General features: G+C 39.8%; 1 protein-coding gene across 1 annotated transcript in view; it reads left to right on the top strand.

Annotated features, from left to right (window-relative positions):
• LOC121655186 (sodium/potassium/calcium exchanger 3-like) overlaps positions 1-19,457 on the top strand; it is a 150,348-nt gene that overhangs the window by 27,835 nt on the left and 103,056 nt on the right. The window contains exon 3 of the mRNA XM_042009661.1: positions 13,064-13,180. Coding sequence (XP_041865595.1) covers positions 13,064-13,180 — 117 coding nt within the window. The remainder of the gene's footprint in view (positions 1-13,063; positions 13,181-19,457) is intronic.

Genomic DNA, 19,457 nt, shown 5'->3' with positions numbered 1-19,457 from the left:
TAACAGCATCAACACACAGTGATTTACTTGGCTTTTTACTGCCGGGGCTAAACTCAAAAGACCCGGTGCCACGATGCCACTGGCCAGATCATCAGTTTTATCAGAGTTTCTTCATCAGTGTCGGCTGTTTAACGTCAGTCTGCTGGTTTTAGGACAGAAATTATCACCATGGAGACGGTTGGTGAAATGATGACACATGAATTCTGCATTATGATCTAGAACATGGTAGAGATGATTTAGAACAACATGTATGATACATTACATGCTGCATTTACTGACTCTTGGACATCTGATGTTTACCAAAGAGAAGGTCAGTTAACAGTAAATATTTGTAGCATCGGCTCGTTCTGGTGATACGATGCAGTGAAAACGGAGGGCTGCATGGTGGTGTGGTGGTCAGCACCGCAGCCTCACAGCAAGAAGGCCGCTGGTTCAAGTCTCGGCTGGGGGAGGTTCGAAGCTTGAGGGCGGTGGCCTTTCTGTGCTTGGATCGGCTCCAGCTTACCTAACATATATAACATATGTTAGGGCTGGGCACATTAATGTGTTCTTAATGCAATAATTGATTAAAATCATTACATTTTTTTATTGCTGCTGATCAGGAGAGAGCGGGCTCATAAAATGAAGAGACGTTTTCTGTCTGGCACTTTAAAAAGCAGAAAAAGAACCAACATTTCTCTTTGTCCATCAAAACCGATTTGACAATGAGAAAGTTTGTTTTGTTGTTTTTTTTATTTGTTGTTGTTTGTTTTTTTTTTCGTTTTTATCCCGGTGGAAGAAAAACAAAGATTTAGCAAAAAGAAGATACAGACTTTTTTCCATGAGATGTAGATGATTGTGAAAAAAGCCAGTTTCCAACCTAATGACAAGAAAAATAGATAAAAAATATTACTGGTACTTTTTGTGTCATTATGTTGTGGAAATTCAAAGCAATTATTCCATGAAAAAACTGAAAAATTCCTAAAACCTGCAGTTGTTATTATATCTATATATCATCAGTTAGTTTAGAGGGATTTGCCATTAAGAGTAATTTTGGAAGGTCCAGAGACCCAGTAGGCCTTATTTTAAAGGAAAAGGACATGTTGTGCATAACAATGCGATTAATCCCAATTAAAAATTTTAATTTTTTTAATTGTTGCCTGTTACGTTATGGACCTCTCAGAGACAAGAGCAGGTTAACAGATACATTAATATAATGAATAAACAGGAGGACGCGTCTTACGGAAAGCTGGCCCTGTGGAGGGAACAGATCTTCCAGGATCCACTGAGAAGGAATCCATGGTTGGTGTAACAAGGTCCGACAAAGACTGAGCTTGGTGCTGGAGTATATGAAGCCCAGTGACACAAGTGGAACCGGGTTTGATTGCTCTGGAGATTGAGGAAGGGCTGATTGGAGCAGGTGTGATGGTGATGATCCGGGTTGGTGGCTGTGGAGCAAGACTGGACCAGGAGAGGGTGTCACAGTACCCCGCCCCCCGCCCAATTATATATATACATATATATGTATATATATATTAGTGCTGGGCAACGATTAAAATTTTTAATCGCGATTAATCGCATGACATGCTGCGATTAATCGCGATTAATTGCATCGCTACACGCAAAAAGTCTCTTTCCTTTAAAAGAAGGCCTACAGCTATATTAAGAAAATGCAGTAAATTTTGGTTTACTAACATCAGGGGTGTTTAACCTGCGACTCTGGACCTTCCACAATGTCTCTAAATACGTGGCTAAAATATTTTTTAAATCTTTCTTGTCATTAGGTTGGAAACCAGGGACTTTTTTTTTTTTCTTTTACAGCATTTTCCACAAATATCTACATCCCTTAAAAGAAAGTCTGTCTATCCTCTTTTTATAAAATTTTTATGTTTTTCTTTATTTTAAAACCTTAAAAATTGAAATTAAAAATGTGGTTCTTCAAAAATTACAAACATCCTATGGTGGTTCTTCATTAAAATATATATTAAGTTTCCTTTTTGAAAAGTCTGGTAACATCTGCGTCTCTAAAGGAGTTTTATTTAGCTGGCTGAGGGAAAAATGGCTCTTTGGATTGGAAAGGCTGCAGACCCCTGCACTAAACACATAAACAGGTTTAGCAGCAGTTTTCTCTTTAAACACCAACAGTTAAAATATTTCTTCATATATAAAATCACATATTTATGAGAAAGAAGGATGAAATGTTCAGGATTTACTAACTAAAAGGTAAAAAGTCAGCAGGATGAGTTTAAAGCTGTGAAGCTGCTTCCTTCTAAACACAGAAGGAACAATATGTGATGAATATCAGCATCAGGTGAACAGACAGAAAGCAGGATGAGAATCTCACAGCTTCTAGATGGTGAGGAGAGAGAAATATTCACAATATGCTCAATAACTTCCATCCATGCACCTTCACTGCTTCATTATCCACATTTCTGGATATAAATTCTCTAAACTTTCATTCTTAGCTTGACTGTTTAGCTTCACCTCTGCACCTGCAGCCTCCGCTACCGGGAGTTAAGGGTTAACATCTGGTTTCCGGGTGTAGCGTCAGGTCTGTAGATGTAACTATAAACATGTGTGGTATCCACAGAAAGTCCAGAATCTCAGCTACCAGCTCAGTAAACCCATTTCTATCACCAACAAACACAGTTAAGACAACAAACAGCTCAAAGAGCAGCTAGACAAAGTCTGAAAATACATAAACACAGATGATGTTTCCCCATGAACACGAACAAACGACTCCTCTACTGAAAGCTCACATCTCACAGATTCCACAGCTGGAAGTTTCATGTCGCTACGACCAAGATTCACCGAACCAGAGGCAGAAGAAGACCCGATTTATGCTGCAGAAAACATGTTTTACCTTTACTGTCTTGAATAAATTAAAACCGCATTTATTAAAATAATAATAATACATAAAAAGTTTCCCGTCCAAAAATCACGATGTTCTACCATCTGCATGTATTTTGACAAAGAGAAACATCGGTTCTTCTTCTTTCTTAAGTTCCAGACAGAAAATGTGTCTTCATTTTAATAAACCCGCTCTCTCCTGATTACATTATCACTGCTGCAGCAGGGAAGAGAGACATGGACGCCATGTTTCTGTCATCAAAGCCAGCGGCCAGAAAAAAAAAAAACATTAACGCGCGATTAGAAGAATTAACAGCATTAATTAAGCGTTGCGTTAACGCGTTAACGTGCCCAGCACTAATATATATATATATATATATATATATATATTGACATGATTGCATTTAATAAAAAACTAGCTAGTGTTTCATATTAAGACTTTTGTCATTTGAGTAGTTACTAATGCTTTTTAAGAAGGAAAATCTGTTTCTTTCCTGACTACTCTATCAGTTGAATAATCAATAGAATACTCAATTACTAAAATTATAATTTGCTGTAAAATTTCATTGTGTTTCTATTTTTTCAGTTGGACATATCTGACCTGTTTTGTTGGCAAATGAACCAACTTCTTTTTGTTTTTGGCCTACAGCAGATCTATGTCTATTTAGATGAGCTGCTCAGTCAGAATGTAAGTCACATAAAATAACCAAGACGATGTCAACACGTCACTCTGAGTAAAGTGTATTACATAAGAGCCACAGTCCTCATGTCAAGCAAACAACATGATGCAAGAAAGATGGGAAAAATTTCTGCTTCCTGAACAGAATACAAACGGTGTGACTTCTTATCCACAGAGCAAGAAAAACTGAATGTGGTTCAAAGCAGTGAAATGAGTGTTTGAGAGAGGAAGATTATTTCTGTGAAAATGCTTTCTGTGTAAAGATCTGACAAAACACACAACCTCATCCACACATTTCAGTACATGTTGTCTTTCCAGCACAGAAACAACTTCAGACAAGATAAGTTATGTAATCAGGGTACATTTGACTAAACTCTAAAAAGGGAGTGGATAAAAGCCTGTGTGTCCCCCAAGGAGGTTTAAGATGAATTAAACACTGATCTCAGACAAAGGGGATGCTTCTGTGCAAGATAATATACTGTATATAAAAACCCCAGTATTACATGAAATATGTACAGAAGGAGAAATATTGTTTTTCTTCCGTTTATTTCCTTCATTTTGCACCAACTGTTTTCTTTTGGGGCGGCATTTCAGCTTCATGAACCCTCTCCAGGAAATACAGTGTTTGTGTTGTGATGGCAGGAACCAGGGATTAAACAGAATTCCAGAGGTGGGACTGTTTGAGATGACCCAGATCCTTTAGGCCAGGGGTGCCCAAGTCGGTCCTCAAGATCCACTGTCCTGTGACTTTTATGAATAAAAACAAATTTAATGATCCTGAAGGAATCATTTAAAAAAAAAAAAAAAGACTATTGCACGTGTTATGGTTATGGACAGTTATATACAGGTAAATTATGGGTATGAACATGTATCTACAGACAAAAACTGCAGTTCATATTCACAGATAGTTTTTAAAGTTAGATGCAACCCTTCTCCAACACACCTGAATCAAACGGCTGAATTCCCTCATCCACATGTCATTCAGCTCTGCAGCAGCTGGTAACAAACCCTTCATTTGATTCAGGTATTTGGAGAAGGGATGCATCTAAAATTTGCAGGATAGTAGCTTTTGGGAACCAGACTGGGTCATCCCTGTTTTAGGCCAACAATATACTTGATATTTTCTATTTATGTGTTGTTCAGACAAATAGCTGTTACAAAGATAAGAATAATATGCATTGTGGCCTTTTCAGTATCTGCTCTTCAGCATAGTATACACACCCTGTATTTGAACCTAGTACAAGGTTATGCAGAGGTAGGTAGTCATTCTTTAATACCCAGCAAATGAGCTAGAAGTGGGCTTTATCTATTTATTCCAAAAGAAACTCTTCTTATCTATTAACAGTTTCTTATGATACCATATGGAGGATCTGCTTGATAAATGTGGATCAGTTTTTTTTATTTGATGTGCAACTTTCCATGACTCTACCAGTACCGGTGTTCTGTCAGTTTAACATGCATCCGAGTAGCATACATTTCGTTAATGCGCATGCAGGCTGGGGGCAGGGTTAGGGTCAGGGCCAGGGTTAGGGTTAGGGTTAGGGTTTAGGGGCAGTCGTCAGTTTGCACTATGCATATGCTGATCTGACAAAGTATGCTAAACTTGGGAGGGAACTGGCCTATCTGTGAGAGGAAGGCCTCCACAGAAAAGGAGACACTAGTTGCTCTTCTATCCTGGCCCACAGGGGATCTTTGTAGGGGGTAGGTGAGTTTTACATAGCTGAGATAAAGAAAATGACATATGATTTAAGTCTGTTCGTGGAAGTACAAAGTGCTAATCACTCCTCATCTTTTGCAGCATATAGCCTGTTCCGATTAAACATGGGTTGTTTTCTCTGCTCAGAGAAACTTTTCTATCATCCTATTCTGTTTTAAGTAGTGAGGAAGGAAGATGTAGTGGTAGCAGGGAAGTGATGTAATTGATCTTGGGTGTTAAAATCATTTTTACTGAACTGAGCATGCCTATCAGGGAAATATGCAGTTTATCCCAATTTTGAAAAAGAAGTTGAGTTTTCTCAATGACTGGGAATATGTTGGCTTCCATTATTTGTTAATATGATGCCTAAATATGTTAATCCTTCTAGCATCCATCTAAATTTCCCATTCTTTTTGATATCTGGGGGCATATACTGGCATAGCTTCTGATTTGGACCAGTTGACAGTGTATCCAGATATCTCTGAAAACAAATTTATAACTGAACAATTTTCCACAACTGAGGATTCAGGGTTACTGAATACTAATAAAACAATCATCCGCTAACAGTACAAGCTTATGTTCTTCCTGACTTGCCTGCATATTGAATTAGCTTGTAGGACTATGGCCGAGGCTTTAAGAAATATGACAAAGCTTAGCGGAGACAGAGGAGATCCTTTTGGGAGAGCTTATTTTGCCTGATTTGAGGTGACACAATTCTCTTTGTTAGGAGTGTGGCTGACGGCTGAGGATACATCCATTCCACCCACTTCCTAAATAATAATCCAAACTTGTTTAACAAATAAAACAAAAGGAACTCCACTGTATCAAACGCCTTCTCAGCATCTAACGAAAAGGCAACAGTTGATGTGTCATCATTTCTTATCATCCACATAATGTGCAATAGTCTTCGAAGGTTATCTGCAGAGTTCCTGCTCTGCACAAACCCCACCTGATCGTAATGAATGAGAAATGGGACCACCTCTTCCAATCTAGTTGCCAATCTAGAAGAAAGCTATAGGGCGCTAATTAGCACAATGCTGTGGATCTCTTTCCTTTTTATGGAATAGGGTGATAACTGCTGTCCCCGTGCTTTAAGGTAGCCTACGTCTTTGTAACGTGTAGTTCACATTTTACATCATTCAGTTTAACCCATGTATCCGAGTCCTGTTGTTCCTTGTGTCGCACCCCCCTCATTACTCCACGGTCGTCTGTAGAGCCTTCATTATTCCTGTATTTCGGATTTAATAAAGTTGCAATTTTCTTCCCTGTTTAGCATATAGTTGTTTAAATGCTGTCTCAAGCTTTTTTCTGCTATATCTAGAGGATAAAGGACTAAATCCACTGGTGCATGGTCCCTTAGTTCTATGTTTCTAATTGTAGAGTTCATCACCAGACTCACCAGATAACAGAAAGTAATCAACCCTTGAACCACTTCAGCGAGGATGTTAAAAAGAAGTATAGTCCTTTTCATTTGGTTGCAGTACTCTCCAAATGTTAACAAGACCCAATTCTTCTGACAACATATCTGTTGTCATAACACCAGCAGTGTTAGCTTGAGTGCGTCGAGAAGTTTTATCTATTGTAAATTCTTTTATTATAAAACTTGATTAACCCCCGACCCCCTTAAAATTTCTCCATCTCTCCATATTTCTAATCAAGTGACAGACTTTGTGAAAAAAATTCTGGGTCAGCACCATTAGGAGCATAAATATTAGATAGTCGTCCTCTGACCCTCTAACGTCCAGTATAACCCATTCGACCTTCCTCGTGTGAGACATTTTTATGTATCCGGCAGTTATGAGAATAGTCACACCTCTTTTTTCTTCTGTGGTATTCCTGTGCAGCCCTTTCTCTTCTGAGTTTTGCAGCTTCCTCATCATTAAGACGGGTTTCTTGAGTGAAGGCTACATCAGCCTTTTTTCATTTTGTGAGGATTTTTTTTCTTTTGATTGCATTAGTGAGACCCTGATATATTCAAAGTTATAATTTTAAACAGCTGCCTGTTGTTCTGCAAAGATATTATTATACTATCCTCCCAATAAAGTAACCCACTGTTGTGGTTGCCCCTCTTCTGATATTAGAAGTTTCCAAAAATAGGATTAAAAGTACTAAACTATATATAGGGTTACACAACAAAAAAGACAAATGCAAACTTAGAAGCACACTGCAACAGCAGCCTACAAACAGCTTACTTTTCAACATCAAACCTTCTGTTACATCCGTGGTTCCCTCAGCTGTGCCTTCAAGGCCACCCAGCTCCCCATTGTCCCCAAGTTTTAACCAGAGCCTCCATGACGTCACCTGTAGGTTTGTGAAGAGCTGAGTTGAAGCTCATTGGGCGGTTCCCACCGTCGCCATCTTGGCAGTGTCATGTGTCGTCGTTCCTGTAAAATCCAAAAATGGGCAAACAGGTGGAGCTGACAGGGGGACTGTGAAGGTGGGGGTGGATGACTGACAACCATCAAACTCCGAGCTGCCTCTAGCTAAGAGCTAACGAAGCTAACCCAAAGCGAACGGTAGCTACCCAGCTAACAGAAGTAGGCGGGCTAAAGCTAAGGCGCGCTGTTAGCCGGCTAAAAACCGGCTAACAGCAAAAACTTTTGCATAGGCTTCACATTTTACAGGCGGAGGTTACCGCTTGGTTTTAACATATCACATCTATTCACTGCAACGTGCTACAAGTCCGCTATTAAAGGTTTAGAAATCAGCATCAGTTCGGAGAGAAAAGAAAAAGAACAGTTTAAGTCCAGAAAATAAAGTTTGCCTACCTTGACAGCTGCTTCCTGCTCCATCCATAGCTTTTACTCATGTTAGTATCCATGGACTTAGTTTTATTCCTTGAAACGCTCAGTATCCCTGTCCTATGTAATGATCTCCCACTTTCAGATCAAGCTTTTCAGCGGTTTTACAGCATCCTTCCAGTAGCGTTGTTCCATAGTATATTGTATAATATATTGTATATAGTATATATATGCTCAATCAGGGGCGATATTCCTTGAATCAACCACTGACCAAAAAGAAGCAAATCCAGTTCATTGATTGGCCAACAAAAAAGGAGGCTTGTTTAGTTCTGCAGTCTTTTTACACTGTTTTTACTTCAGTGTTAAAACTAAATGACAAGAATTAGTCCAGTACCAGCAGCAGGAAAGGCAGAAAGATATCCAGCATGTTGTACATTGTCCTACGTCATTTCCTGTCTTTGGTTCATTAGACGGTCTGTTTGCTTTCACACTGCAAGCCAAGCACACCAGGGTTCACTGGCAAATGAACAGAGATGCCCGGTTTTCAGGAGGACCAAACTTTGCTTCTTTGGTCTTCACCACAGTGAAAATGTGCGTCTACACTGCTCCAAATGAACTGTGCTTTCTGTGGAAGTGGACCACGATTCCTTTAAAGCAGACCAAACAGTGCCAGTGTGAATGTGCCCAAAGACTGTCCCAAAGACATTTTGGGACAATAGCTGCTTTATAATCACAACATTTCTAGTTTATTTGCTTTATCTTAGACAGCTAAACCTATTTTCCAGACAGTTTTTAAGTTTAATCAGCTCATCTTCAAGGTTCTTTTCTAGTTTAATCCCTGTAATCTTCAACATCTGTGCCAATGAAATTATGTAAAATACGCCAGACTTCAGCAGATGGGTCTCAAACGCTCGGAGAGACACAAATTTCACTGGGAGTCATCTGAGAGAATAATTAATTAGAGTAATTAAAAACATAATGCATTCCTTTGGCCCTGCAAAGTGTAGGTGATTAGCACTCTGTGTTAGCAATGTTTAAAGGAGCAAAAGGGCTCTGCAGGCTAATGGGGCCAAGAACAATCAACTGAAACTGGTGGTAGGTAGCAGTTTTAGAACTTGTGACTAAAAGAAAATATAACAGTCCTCTTTCCAAACGACTGTTGATTGAAGTTAAAGCCTTAAGGTGAACAGCAGCTGTATACACATGATGGTGAATAGACATGATAGTGTATACAGGTGGGCAGTAGACCTCCAAAGTTTCTGACAAAAAAACAAAACAAAACAAAACAAAACTTTGCACTTCTGACTTATTTTGAAGTCACTGTGACATTTGTTGTGGACATCGTTGCCCTGCAGCATCCTCAGGATGAGAAACTGCACTTTTTTTTCCCCACTCCAGAGCATTATGTGACAGCTGCGTTATCCTTCAAGGCACCAGTAACATGCCAGTAACTGGATATCAACATACTGGCTGTTTTGAAAGAGCACCATGGTTTATTCATCACAGAAACCCAAGCGGCAAGATTTGGAACATCTCTCCATCCTGTGCCGACCTTTCTCCCCTGGGAATTTGCCATCTACATTTCACATGCCAACACCGACACAGCGCCATTGCACCTACATGATGTGCTGTGTCGCCAACAAACTAAACACCTGGACACTGCTCTCATCGTGGCGGGGGATTTTAAAAAGGTTATGGCAACTTTTTATTAACACATCACATGTGCCACCAGGGGTAATAACATCTAGGACCACTGTTACACACTGTTGTACTCCACTTGTGTGCCTGGATCCTGGACATTCTGTCAAACAGAGCTGAGGTGGGTCAACACCGGATCTCCACAGGGCTGCGTCCTCAGCCCTCTGATCTTCTCCCTGTACACTCAGCCATGACCAGCTCCAACACCATAGTGAAGTTCACGGATGACACTGTGGCGGCTGGCTGGTTACAGGGGAGGTGGAGAAACTGGCTGAGTGGTGCCATGCTAACACCCTCCTGCTAAATGTAGACACAACTAAGAAGATGATTATTGACTATGGGAGGAGCCAGGAGGAACTACACCCTTTGAGGATCAATGGGTCTCTGGTGGAGAGGGGGTGCCATTTCAAGTACCTGGGCGTGCACATCACCGACGATCTATCCTGGACTCTGCACATAGGCAGCCAGGTGAAGAAGGTTCGGCAACTGAACAAGTTCAGAGTCTTTCTGAAAATCATGAGGATGTTCTACAGTGGTGTGGTGGAGAGTGTCGTGACTGGTAACATCACCCAGTGGTACAGGAAAAGTACTGGTTGTGACTGGAGGGCCCTGCAGAGGGAGCTGAGGTCAGCAGAGCGTACCATGGGTACAACACCCTCCAGCACATCTTCATGAGAAGAACAGCCAGAGCAAACAGGATCATGAGACACCATTATCATCCTCACAACTGTAGTGATTTAGCGTCATTAAACATGTTTAGATAAAACATTAATTCTAATAATTACACCACCGCAACACTATAGCTTTAATACTAATCTAATGGCAGTGTGGACACCATTAGAGTACTAAATTAATTAACTGCATAAATGAATTAATTCAAGCTAGTCAGATCAGTCAGTTGTCAATCAGTCAGTCTCAGGACGCTAATTCACAATAACCAGTTCAGTTAGGACATGCATAATAAAATGGGTGAATATTTACAAAGTATTTAAATAAAACAAACATGGTAAAATGCAGAATATGATTTTCAAACCAGAAGCTGTTTATGTGTTTAGTGCAGGGGTCTGCAGCCTTTCCAATCCAAAGAGCCACTTTTCCCTCAGCCAGCTAAATAAAACTCTTTTAGATAAACCAGACTTTTCAAAAAGGAAACTTAATATATATTTTAATGAAGAGCCACATTTTATTTCCATTTTTAGGTTTTAAACTAAAGAAAAACATAAAACCTTTATAAAAAGAAGATAAACAGACTTTCTTTCGTGATTAATCGCAGCATGTCATGCGATTAATAGCGATTAAAAATTTTAATAGTTGCCCAGCACTAATATATATATATATATATATATATATATATATATATATATATATACTTTAGTTTAAAAAAGAGGCAACGTTAGTTTGAGTTGATAGTTTGGTCATTATTAACTCCAGTTACAGATTTGTGGTCAGTTCAAACTTCTACATTCAAACCACTTTATGTGAAGCCATAGTGCAGTTTTGGTAGGAGTTGGTCTGCTCAGCCTCCAACTGTGACATGTAAGTCCATGAAACTCCAAAGCATGGTTTTCTTCACTGTGTGTGTGTGTGTGTGTGTGTGTGTGTGTGTGTGTGTGTGTGTGTGTGTGTGTGTATGTGTGTGTGTGTGTGTGTGTGTGTGTGGTTCATTTTGTCTAGAATTCACCAGATAAACTATATAGACTATAATATAATAAAATGCGCCATAATCTGTGCTGTAGCATAAAAATAGGGGTACACAACAATAATGTGTAGTTTATCACTGTAATATAATAAGTAAACTATACAAGTGTAAACATAGAAGAAAGTGATGCCAAATGAATAATAAGATTTTTTAACTAGTCCTGTATAACATGGTAGCAGCCAGAATGATGGTCTGGCTGCTGTGTTGTGCCGAACAAAGAGGAGGCTGCTCTTGATTATTTCTATATTAATTTAAATATATTGTTTTATGTTATTTATTTGGATGTATGGAATTTATGTAAATAAGAATAATAAGAATAGTAACAGCTGTGTCTGCCTGCAGGGGTGACATAGCATGTGCTTATTGTTTGGTTTGTCATGGCTGTTTGTGCATGTATGTGACTGAGTGTTATGTCATGCTGCTCCCTCCACCACCTCACATCTCATCATTTACGTCATGTCACCATAGTAACCTCAGCAGTTGCAATGCATTCTGCTTCACTGGATCACCAGCCATTTAAAAACACTCACTGAGGTCTGTGTTTGTGTTTCACTGCTTCTGTGCGCATCTCACACAGCTTAAGTGGTTCTGTATTACTCATGTGGTTTGGACATATTTCTGTTTACACTGTCACCTTATGGGTTGCCTCGTTGGGATACAATAAATCTTTAAATCTTTGCATTTTAAGGCAAAGTTATGTTTTACTGTTAGGGTGAAGATTAAACAAATTATTTTTGTTAAGGTTAGATGAAGTAATGTCCTTTGAATTCAGGAATTCTTTCCATGTGTCCTTTAACTGCTCATTATTATCTGCATTTTTTAAAGTTGCAGCACAGACTCAAGCAACACGAGCGGATTCATATGAAGCTTGCTGAATGTGTTTCACACCGTCTTCTGCTAATGTTATATGCGTTAGCTGAGGGGAAAGGCTTACAGTAAGAGGGCAAACAGCATCACAGCTGTAAGCATTGGGGCTGATGCGGTGCGACAGATTTCACCCTTAGGTTTCCTGCAGAGCTCCACTCACTGCAACTGCAAGCGTTACGGCACAGTTAGGCATTGTTTCTTGCATGTTTCTCTTTAAGCCAATATTCAAAGTGTTGCTCATGTGCCTCAAACTGTGCCCAACCATGCACATAGTTTGAAGATATTTGTGTCTAACTCAGTGCAGCGGAGGGGAATGGAATGTTATTTATGACACTCGTGGCATTGAACAGCCAGATAAGAATTTATAATGCAGCCTGCAGTTAATGAACCAGAGGCTGATGAAATACTTTCTGATTCCCACTAGTGCAGCACCCTCATTTTAAGGCTCATGAATTAAGTATTTGTTTTTGGAACAATTAAAGAATTCATTAAAGGGATTATTTTAAGCGGGATCGTCTGTGTTGAAAATAGTCCCTGTTTTACTTTCTGTTGACAGTGATTGTTGGGATGTTGTTAAAACAGAATGAACCCATATTTTATTCCCAACAGGACATAAACAACATGTCAGATGTTGAAACTGAGTCTTATTATTTTACCATTTCATGAAAAATAATTCAATGACAGCAAATCAGTTACTTTTTCCTGACTTTTAGAAACATTTTATTAAACATTGAGCCTCCAACATGGTGACAATAACATGTGACATCAAGTTCACCATTTTTATTTACAGAGAATATTAGTGATCCCAGCCTAACCATTCTGCCATCCCTCTGTTTGTGTCTTTTTTGACTCAGGGAATCATCTTTCCAGCTCCTTGGATGCAGGGAAAGCAATATGGAAGAATCGTCACCTTCTGCAAGAGGACAATGAGTACAAGTTCTCAGAACCACAGAAAAACTGCACTGAACCAGGTTTGTCTAGTTTCACACAACTACTGAACTCCCGAAATATTTACCCAGGATCTGTGCTGGAATTTTCCACCCAGGCCCCAAGATAAATTTCCAGATCATCAGTGAGTGAGACAGTGTAGGACTGGTGTCGCTAAATGTTCCAACGAATTTGCTTCTACTGCGCATGAGTGTGTGTGTGTTGATGGGAGTTTGGTGTTTAACCTGTCTTCTACTACTGACACAACATATTTAGATACAGAGCTCTACACACGACTTCGTACGGTGAAAGGAGCTGAAAGGTCTTTAGCGCTGATATTTACTTAATGTTCTCATATATTAGTCAGTACACACTGCACACAGTTTACATTTGACTAAATTATTTTATTTACCAGTTCAATATTTCAAGTCCCTGACTTGAAATATTGAACTGGTAAATAAAATAATTTGTGTTTATAACATTTCTCTTCTACTATAAAAACTTTTTTTTTCATTTTTGACTTTGTGGCTGTAACGTTACATTGACCTCATCTTCAGGGGGAACCTCCACTGTCACATGCTTGTGAGTATAGAATCTAAAGAAAAAGACAAGACCAAACTGTCTGGACTTTCCCCTGGAAATTCCCCTGTTGCTGTGCTGGTGTGTGCAAATTTGGTGGAGACTTTAGTGTATCCACAAACTAATTTTATTGTGTGGGTTTTATTTCTGAAGAGCAACCAGATAATAATGGCAATAGCAATTCAGGACAAAGGCTAAATGGTCCACATCTTGTTGGTCCTGTACTACCATATATCAATTTAATGTATGGTTGAACTGTTGGAGTTACTGTTTTCAACTGCTATATAAGCACAGAGTTTTTTGTTTTTTTTGTAGTACATATAGATTCTCAGCTTTCTTCTCTCGCCTGGCCTGCATGTTGGTGATATTTGCGGATGGTAAAAAGACATAAACAGGAGTTCCGCTACCAGCACCGCTGCTACAGCTAGCTGTTCAAGTAAAAAATAAATAATGGTACATTCATGCTGTGCCTTTGGATGTTCCAGTCGCCATCTCTAGGAAAGGGTTTCACTCTACAGACTGCCTGCTGACCCTGAACAACAGGCTAAATGGCTTGCTGCCATCAAACAAGATAAAAGAAATTTATTGAAATTATAACCTCGAGTAATCATACAAAGAATGGAAGCAAAAACTTAATCCTTCATGGGTCCTTAATGTAGGCGACTTTAATATTCACTAGTGGAGGCCTTTTGGAGATTATTGATTCTCACACAGTATGTGTCTGAGACCACACACGAACACACACACTCTTGTTTGTATTTGTAAAAACAGACGCTGGTCTTCCTCCATGACCAGACAGTTGTGGGGAATCTAAAATAAGAACATCCAGCTGGCAAATGTTGCATGAAAGTGCTGCATTCACCAGGAGATGCCCACGTCTGTGTCACGCAGAGGAAATCCAGGCCACAGGAGGTGAAGAAATCCCGCAGAACAAAGGTTTTGTTTGCCAGGGATCTGCATTCGTCAGGCCAAACCTGGCCAGAGCCGATGCAGACTGTTGAACCAATGAACCAACAGTCTGGCGAGGCCAACGAGAGCAGGCGCGGTAAGGCCGGGGATCCCTGTTAGAGGCGACAACAGGAATGATGCAGGCATCCGGTGGATTCAGGAGATTCTGGGAAAGAATAATCCAAATCCTGACTGGGCCAATGAAGCTTTCAGCTTCACCTGTTGGCCACTGCACCTGTGACAATGTTTTTTTGCCGTGGGAGGAGGGCTGACACCCATAACAGGTGAGCTGGAATGGCCGATAGCAGGGGGGGCCATGTTTTCTGTCCATTAAAGTCAGGCAAGCATAGATCTGGCACATTATACTGCAGATCCAGAAGAAACTGACGATCATACACCAGCAGAGACTCTGATTGCAGAGTGCCGAAGCACACAACCAAAAAGCATGTCAGAGCTTGGGCGCTATATTTAGCAAGTTTTCAGACCCCTCTAGAAATTCTATTTACAAAAACAGCCACCAACAAATCTGGAGACTTTTTCTGGTGTTGTTGGAGATGGACATGAAAGAAAATGATGGTTACTCTTGTCGATAAGCAGGCGATAATACTTAAATTAACACTAATTGGCAGGGGTTTGGATCATAAATAAGTTTACTGTGAACTATAAACATATGAAGAACAGCAGTTGTTTAGTGAAATTTGTCCACTATAGTTGCTACTATAGTGGACATTGGTAGATAAATAGTGTATGCATCTTATCCGGACTCAGTTGAATGTTGAGAGGATCCAGGGTCTTCTGGATCGCATCTCTGGCTGCCTCAGAATCGTTGTGCTGGGCTCACCATCCAAGTCATCTAATCACTCTGACAGTTCAGACCATCCGAAGATAAAAAAGACAACCTACACAGGAATTGCAGGACTGTAGGATTATGTGATTCTGTCACAAATTCTACATGAGATCTCATTAGAGATCTCAGCATGAAATGTACCAAATATGGTAGTACATACAATGAACTGAATCAATATTTATCATAACAGTCATTTTGAAAATGCAATGAACTATTCATGAATTACTGTAAGCAACAGTATTTCCTTCCAGACACATATTATATGTATTTTTATTTTAACTTGAATGCAGCTATCATTTAACTGCTGATTCATCGTTCAACCAAAAACTAAATTACTAATGAAAATGCAGCATCATGAAATTGCAGTTCCCCCTCGTCCACTAGGGGCTCCAAAACAGAGCAAATCCCCATAGACTCCCATGTTAAAAAGACCAACTTCACAGCAGCATGGCAGCGTGGATCAGCAAGGTAGAGCAGTCGTCTTGTAACCCGACGGTTGCCGGTTCGATCCTCGGCCAAGTTGAGTTCATGTCGAAGTGTCCTTGGGCAAGACACCCAACCCCTACTTGCTCCTGATGGGTCGTGGTTGAGCGCCTTGCATGGCAGCTTCCGCCATCAGTGTGTGAATGTGACGTGTGATGTGAAGCGCTCCAGGTACAGAAAAGCTCTTTATAAATACGGACCATTTACCATTTTTACCTACCTCCGTTAGCCGGTTAGCTACTGTTAGTTCCGGATTAGCTCGGTTAGCTCTTAGCTAGAGGCAGCTGGGCGTTTGATGAGTGTCAATCATCTACCCCCACCTTCACAGTCTCCCTCTCAGCTCCACCTCTTTGCCCATTTTTGGATTTTTCGTGAATGACGACGCATGTGACGCTGCCAAGATGGCGACGTTGGGAACCGCCCAATGAGCTTCAATTCAGCTCTTCAGAAACCTACAGGTGACATCACGGAGGCTCCACCCATCTTAATATACAGTCTATGATTGCAGCTTCCTGTCTCGAAGTGATGCCACGCAGGCACGGACCTCTCACATACCAAACTATATAGATGGTCTAGTAGCCTTATTTTCGATACAGGTTACACTTACATAATAAAATATAATGTTATAGTTACATTTCAATAATGCACAAACATTTTAACACAGTGCAATAAAAAAAGATTATCTTTCAGTTAGCCTCAACATTACAGCATACAGTTTGTTTGTTTTTTTAAAGCAAAGTTATTTCTTTTTGTCTTATTGCCGTTTTCAATTTCTTTTTTAAGTATATCTTATTGGTAATCTGTATTAGCTGTACTGGTAGTTTGCTCCAGCATGAGAATGCCCTGTACATCACAGTTTTCTTTACTGCTTTGGTGTTTGGTAACGGTCGTCTGAAACTTTCTCTACAGGCATGCCTAGTATTATAATTATGTTGATTAAATGTACATGTTAGCTGTGAATATAAACAAGCAGGTTCTCTTGAAGCATAAATATTCCTAAGAAACTAAATCAGGCGCTTTCTTTTCTACTGCTGGCTTGTTGCTCTGTGTACACATATATGTGTCTTTTTCTGTGATTCCCTGTATGAATGCTTTCTATGTGGAATCCTGGGGCTTTTCGAGGGTTGTGTCCTGCCAAGAATCCTCCTGATTGTAAACATAAAGCCCCCTTTTAATGCATGCACATTTCCCTTTTCTCCAGCAGTTTGAACTCAGAGATGTATCATCTGACTGGGTTCATGCAAACAAGCTATACTTGACAGCACATAGTCTGTTTCTTCTGAAACTTATCCCTGCTTTCCTGTGCCAAAAGAATCCTTTAGTGTGATCTTTGTGCCATACTCTCTTTCCCTCTGTCACTCTGTAATCATCTATTTAGCTCTCTTATCCCCCTGGAGTGCTGCTGTCTTTGTTCTGTCTACTGTCTGATTTTTAACACATAATTATGTATCCAGCTTTCAGTCATAGAGTGTTGTTGTTATGCAATGCAGCACCATAAATCAGAAACATACTTTAACTGAAAAGAGACATTTTACCATTTCATGAAAAAAATAGATCACTTTGAATCTGATGGCAGCAACACGTCTATAAAAAGCTGGAAGAGAGGCAGCAAAAAGCTGGAAAATAACTGGCACAAATCAAAAATAACTTACAGAGAGGCAGAGTCTGGGTTTCACCAACCTGAGACAAATTGTGTTCCTCAACTTTAAATTGTGAAGACTTTGAAGATCCCACCATCTACAGCAGTGACAACCAACCTTTTTAAGGTGGTCACAATGGAGAACAGCTGATTCATGTAAACAGCCACCAAAATGGTTAAAAAAAGGTCTTTCAAATTTCAAGTAGATTTTTTTTACAAGTACATTCAAGATGTATATGCATCCGAGGCTGTACACACCCATTTACCACTAGTAAAAAACAACATGGTGATAAACTAAAAACACTATAAATATAAATATACTGTAATAAGCCACAGTACAATGTTTGTGCAGTGATGCTATACAGACTGACGATGTGTATTTTTTTTCAATGTAAATGGTCGTGCATAAAGTGACATGAGTAAACGACGGTGTTTTCTAGCAGAAGGTAGGACACAGACCAGTGTCAGGGCAGAGTTCCCAGCTCTGAAGGAAGAAGCTCCTCCCGAGTCTCTCTGGGTTCGCCTTAATGAGCCTTAGACGTCGGCCAGAGCGCCGCCTCTCCACCACACCGTTGTTAGGAAGAGAGTCTCTCATGAACCTGTTCGCTCGGGCTGTTTTTCTTGTGATGATGCCTGGAGGGTGGGGAGTGTTGTACCATGGTACGCTCTGCTGACCTCAGCAGCACCTGTGACGGCAGCATGAGCAGCCACACTCTAAGCATGGTAACCTTTTTTTCTTTTTCAGGTAAATGTACAAACACTTCAAATAAATGCACTGTTCACCATTTTTCATATTTCACATTTTTTTAGCATGTTTTGGAACGATGGTTGACTGACTGGGTGTACACATTGAGTAAACTTATTTTGTCAACTTGTTAATTTGGTTTGCTTCAAGTTAACATACTTTCCTTTTGAGTTGCCATTTCCTGGGAAGCTGCTGGGGATCTCCTTAAATAGGGCTGAGGCCTAACTGGACTATTCCATTTTTAGGTTTTTCAATTGTTTTTGCTTTATTTTATTTTTTGCTTTATTTAGACTTCTGACTGTTTAGGGTCTTTTGCCCTAACAGCTTACTGTTTAGCATTGTACTGATTAGTTAAGTCTTTGTGGTAATTTGTTAAGTTGGATGTTTTTTATATGTTTATTGTGTATTTAGTCTGTGAGAATACAATTTAAAACGTTACAATAATTACAAATACAAAATGTAATTTTGATTAGTTTCTTCATCGTGAATTTACGAACCACAGCTGTGAAGAAAACGTCAAATACACATCACAGGTTTAAAGAGTTCCATAAAGATCCATAAAGAAGTAATTATTAAAGAAGTAATAATTATTCATGAAGAAGAAGATGAATTGATTCTACAAACTGTGTCTTTAGTCTGTTCAACTCAATGGCATCAGGACAGCTGCTCCAGGGAAAAGATGATGCTGGAATACAGGATGTGCTGCAGATTAGTTTGGCTTCTTGGTTTATTCAGAACAAATAGAATTATTTGACTTGAAACTGAGTTAAATGACGGGTGAAGGAACGAAGGAAGGAAGCAATAAACCTAATGTACAGTATGACTCAGCTACCCCCCACCCCACCACACCCAGAAAACATTCCTGCGCACATGCATGTAGTTGTTTTAGGAGAGACTGGAAAAAGTATGTGGATGAGCCGTATGGAGCTAGCTAGGAAGCTAGTTTACAAGCGTTAGTTTAGAAGCTAAATGCAAGACGTCCATTTTTAGCAGTAATTTGCTAAAACGACGACAATGACGAGGAGACTGATTGTTCAGCTGTGTGTGTTTCCCGGTGGACATGAAGTTCTAACTACACCG

This window comes from Melanotaenia boesemani, chromosome 16 (assembly GCF_017639745.1).
Source record: "Melanotaenia boesemani isolate fMelBoe1 chromosome 16, fMelBoe1.pri, whole genome shotgun sequence".
Taxonomy (NCBI): Eukaryota; Metazoa; Chordata; class Actinopteri; order Atheriniformes; family Melanotaeniidae; genus Melanotaenia; species Melanotaenia boesemani.
The sequence above is the reverse complement of the archived record's forward strand: the minus strand, read 5'-3'. Positions and strand labels throughout refer to the sequence as shown.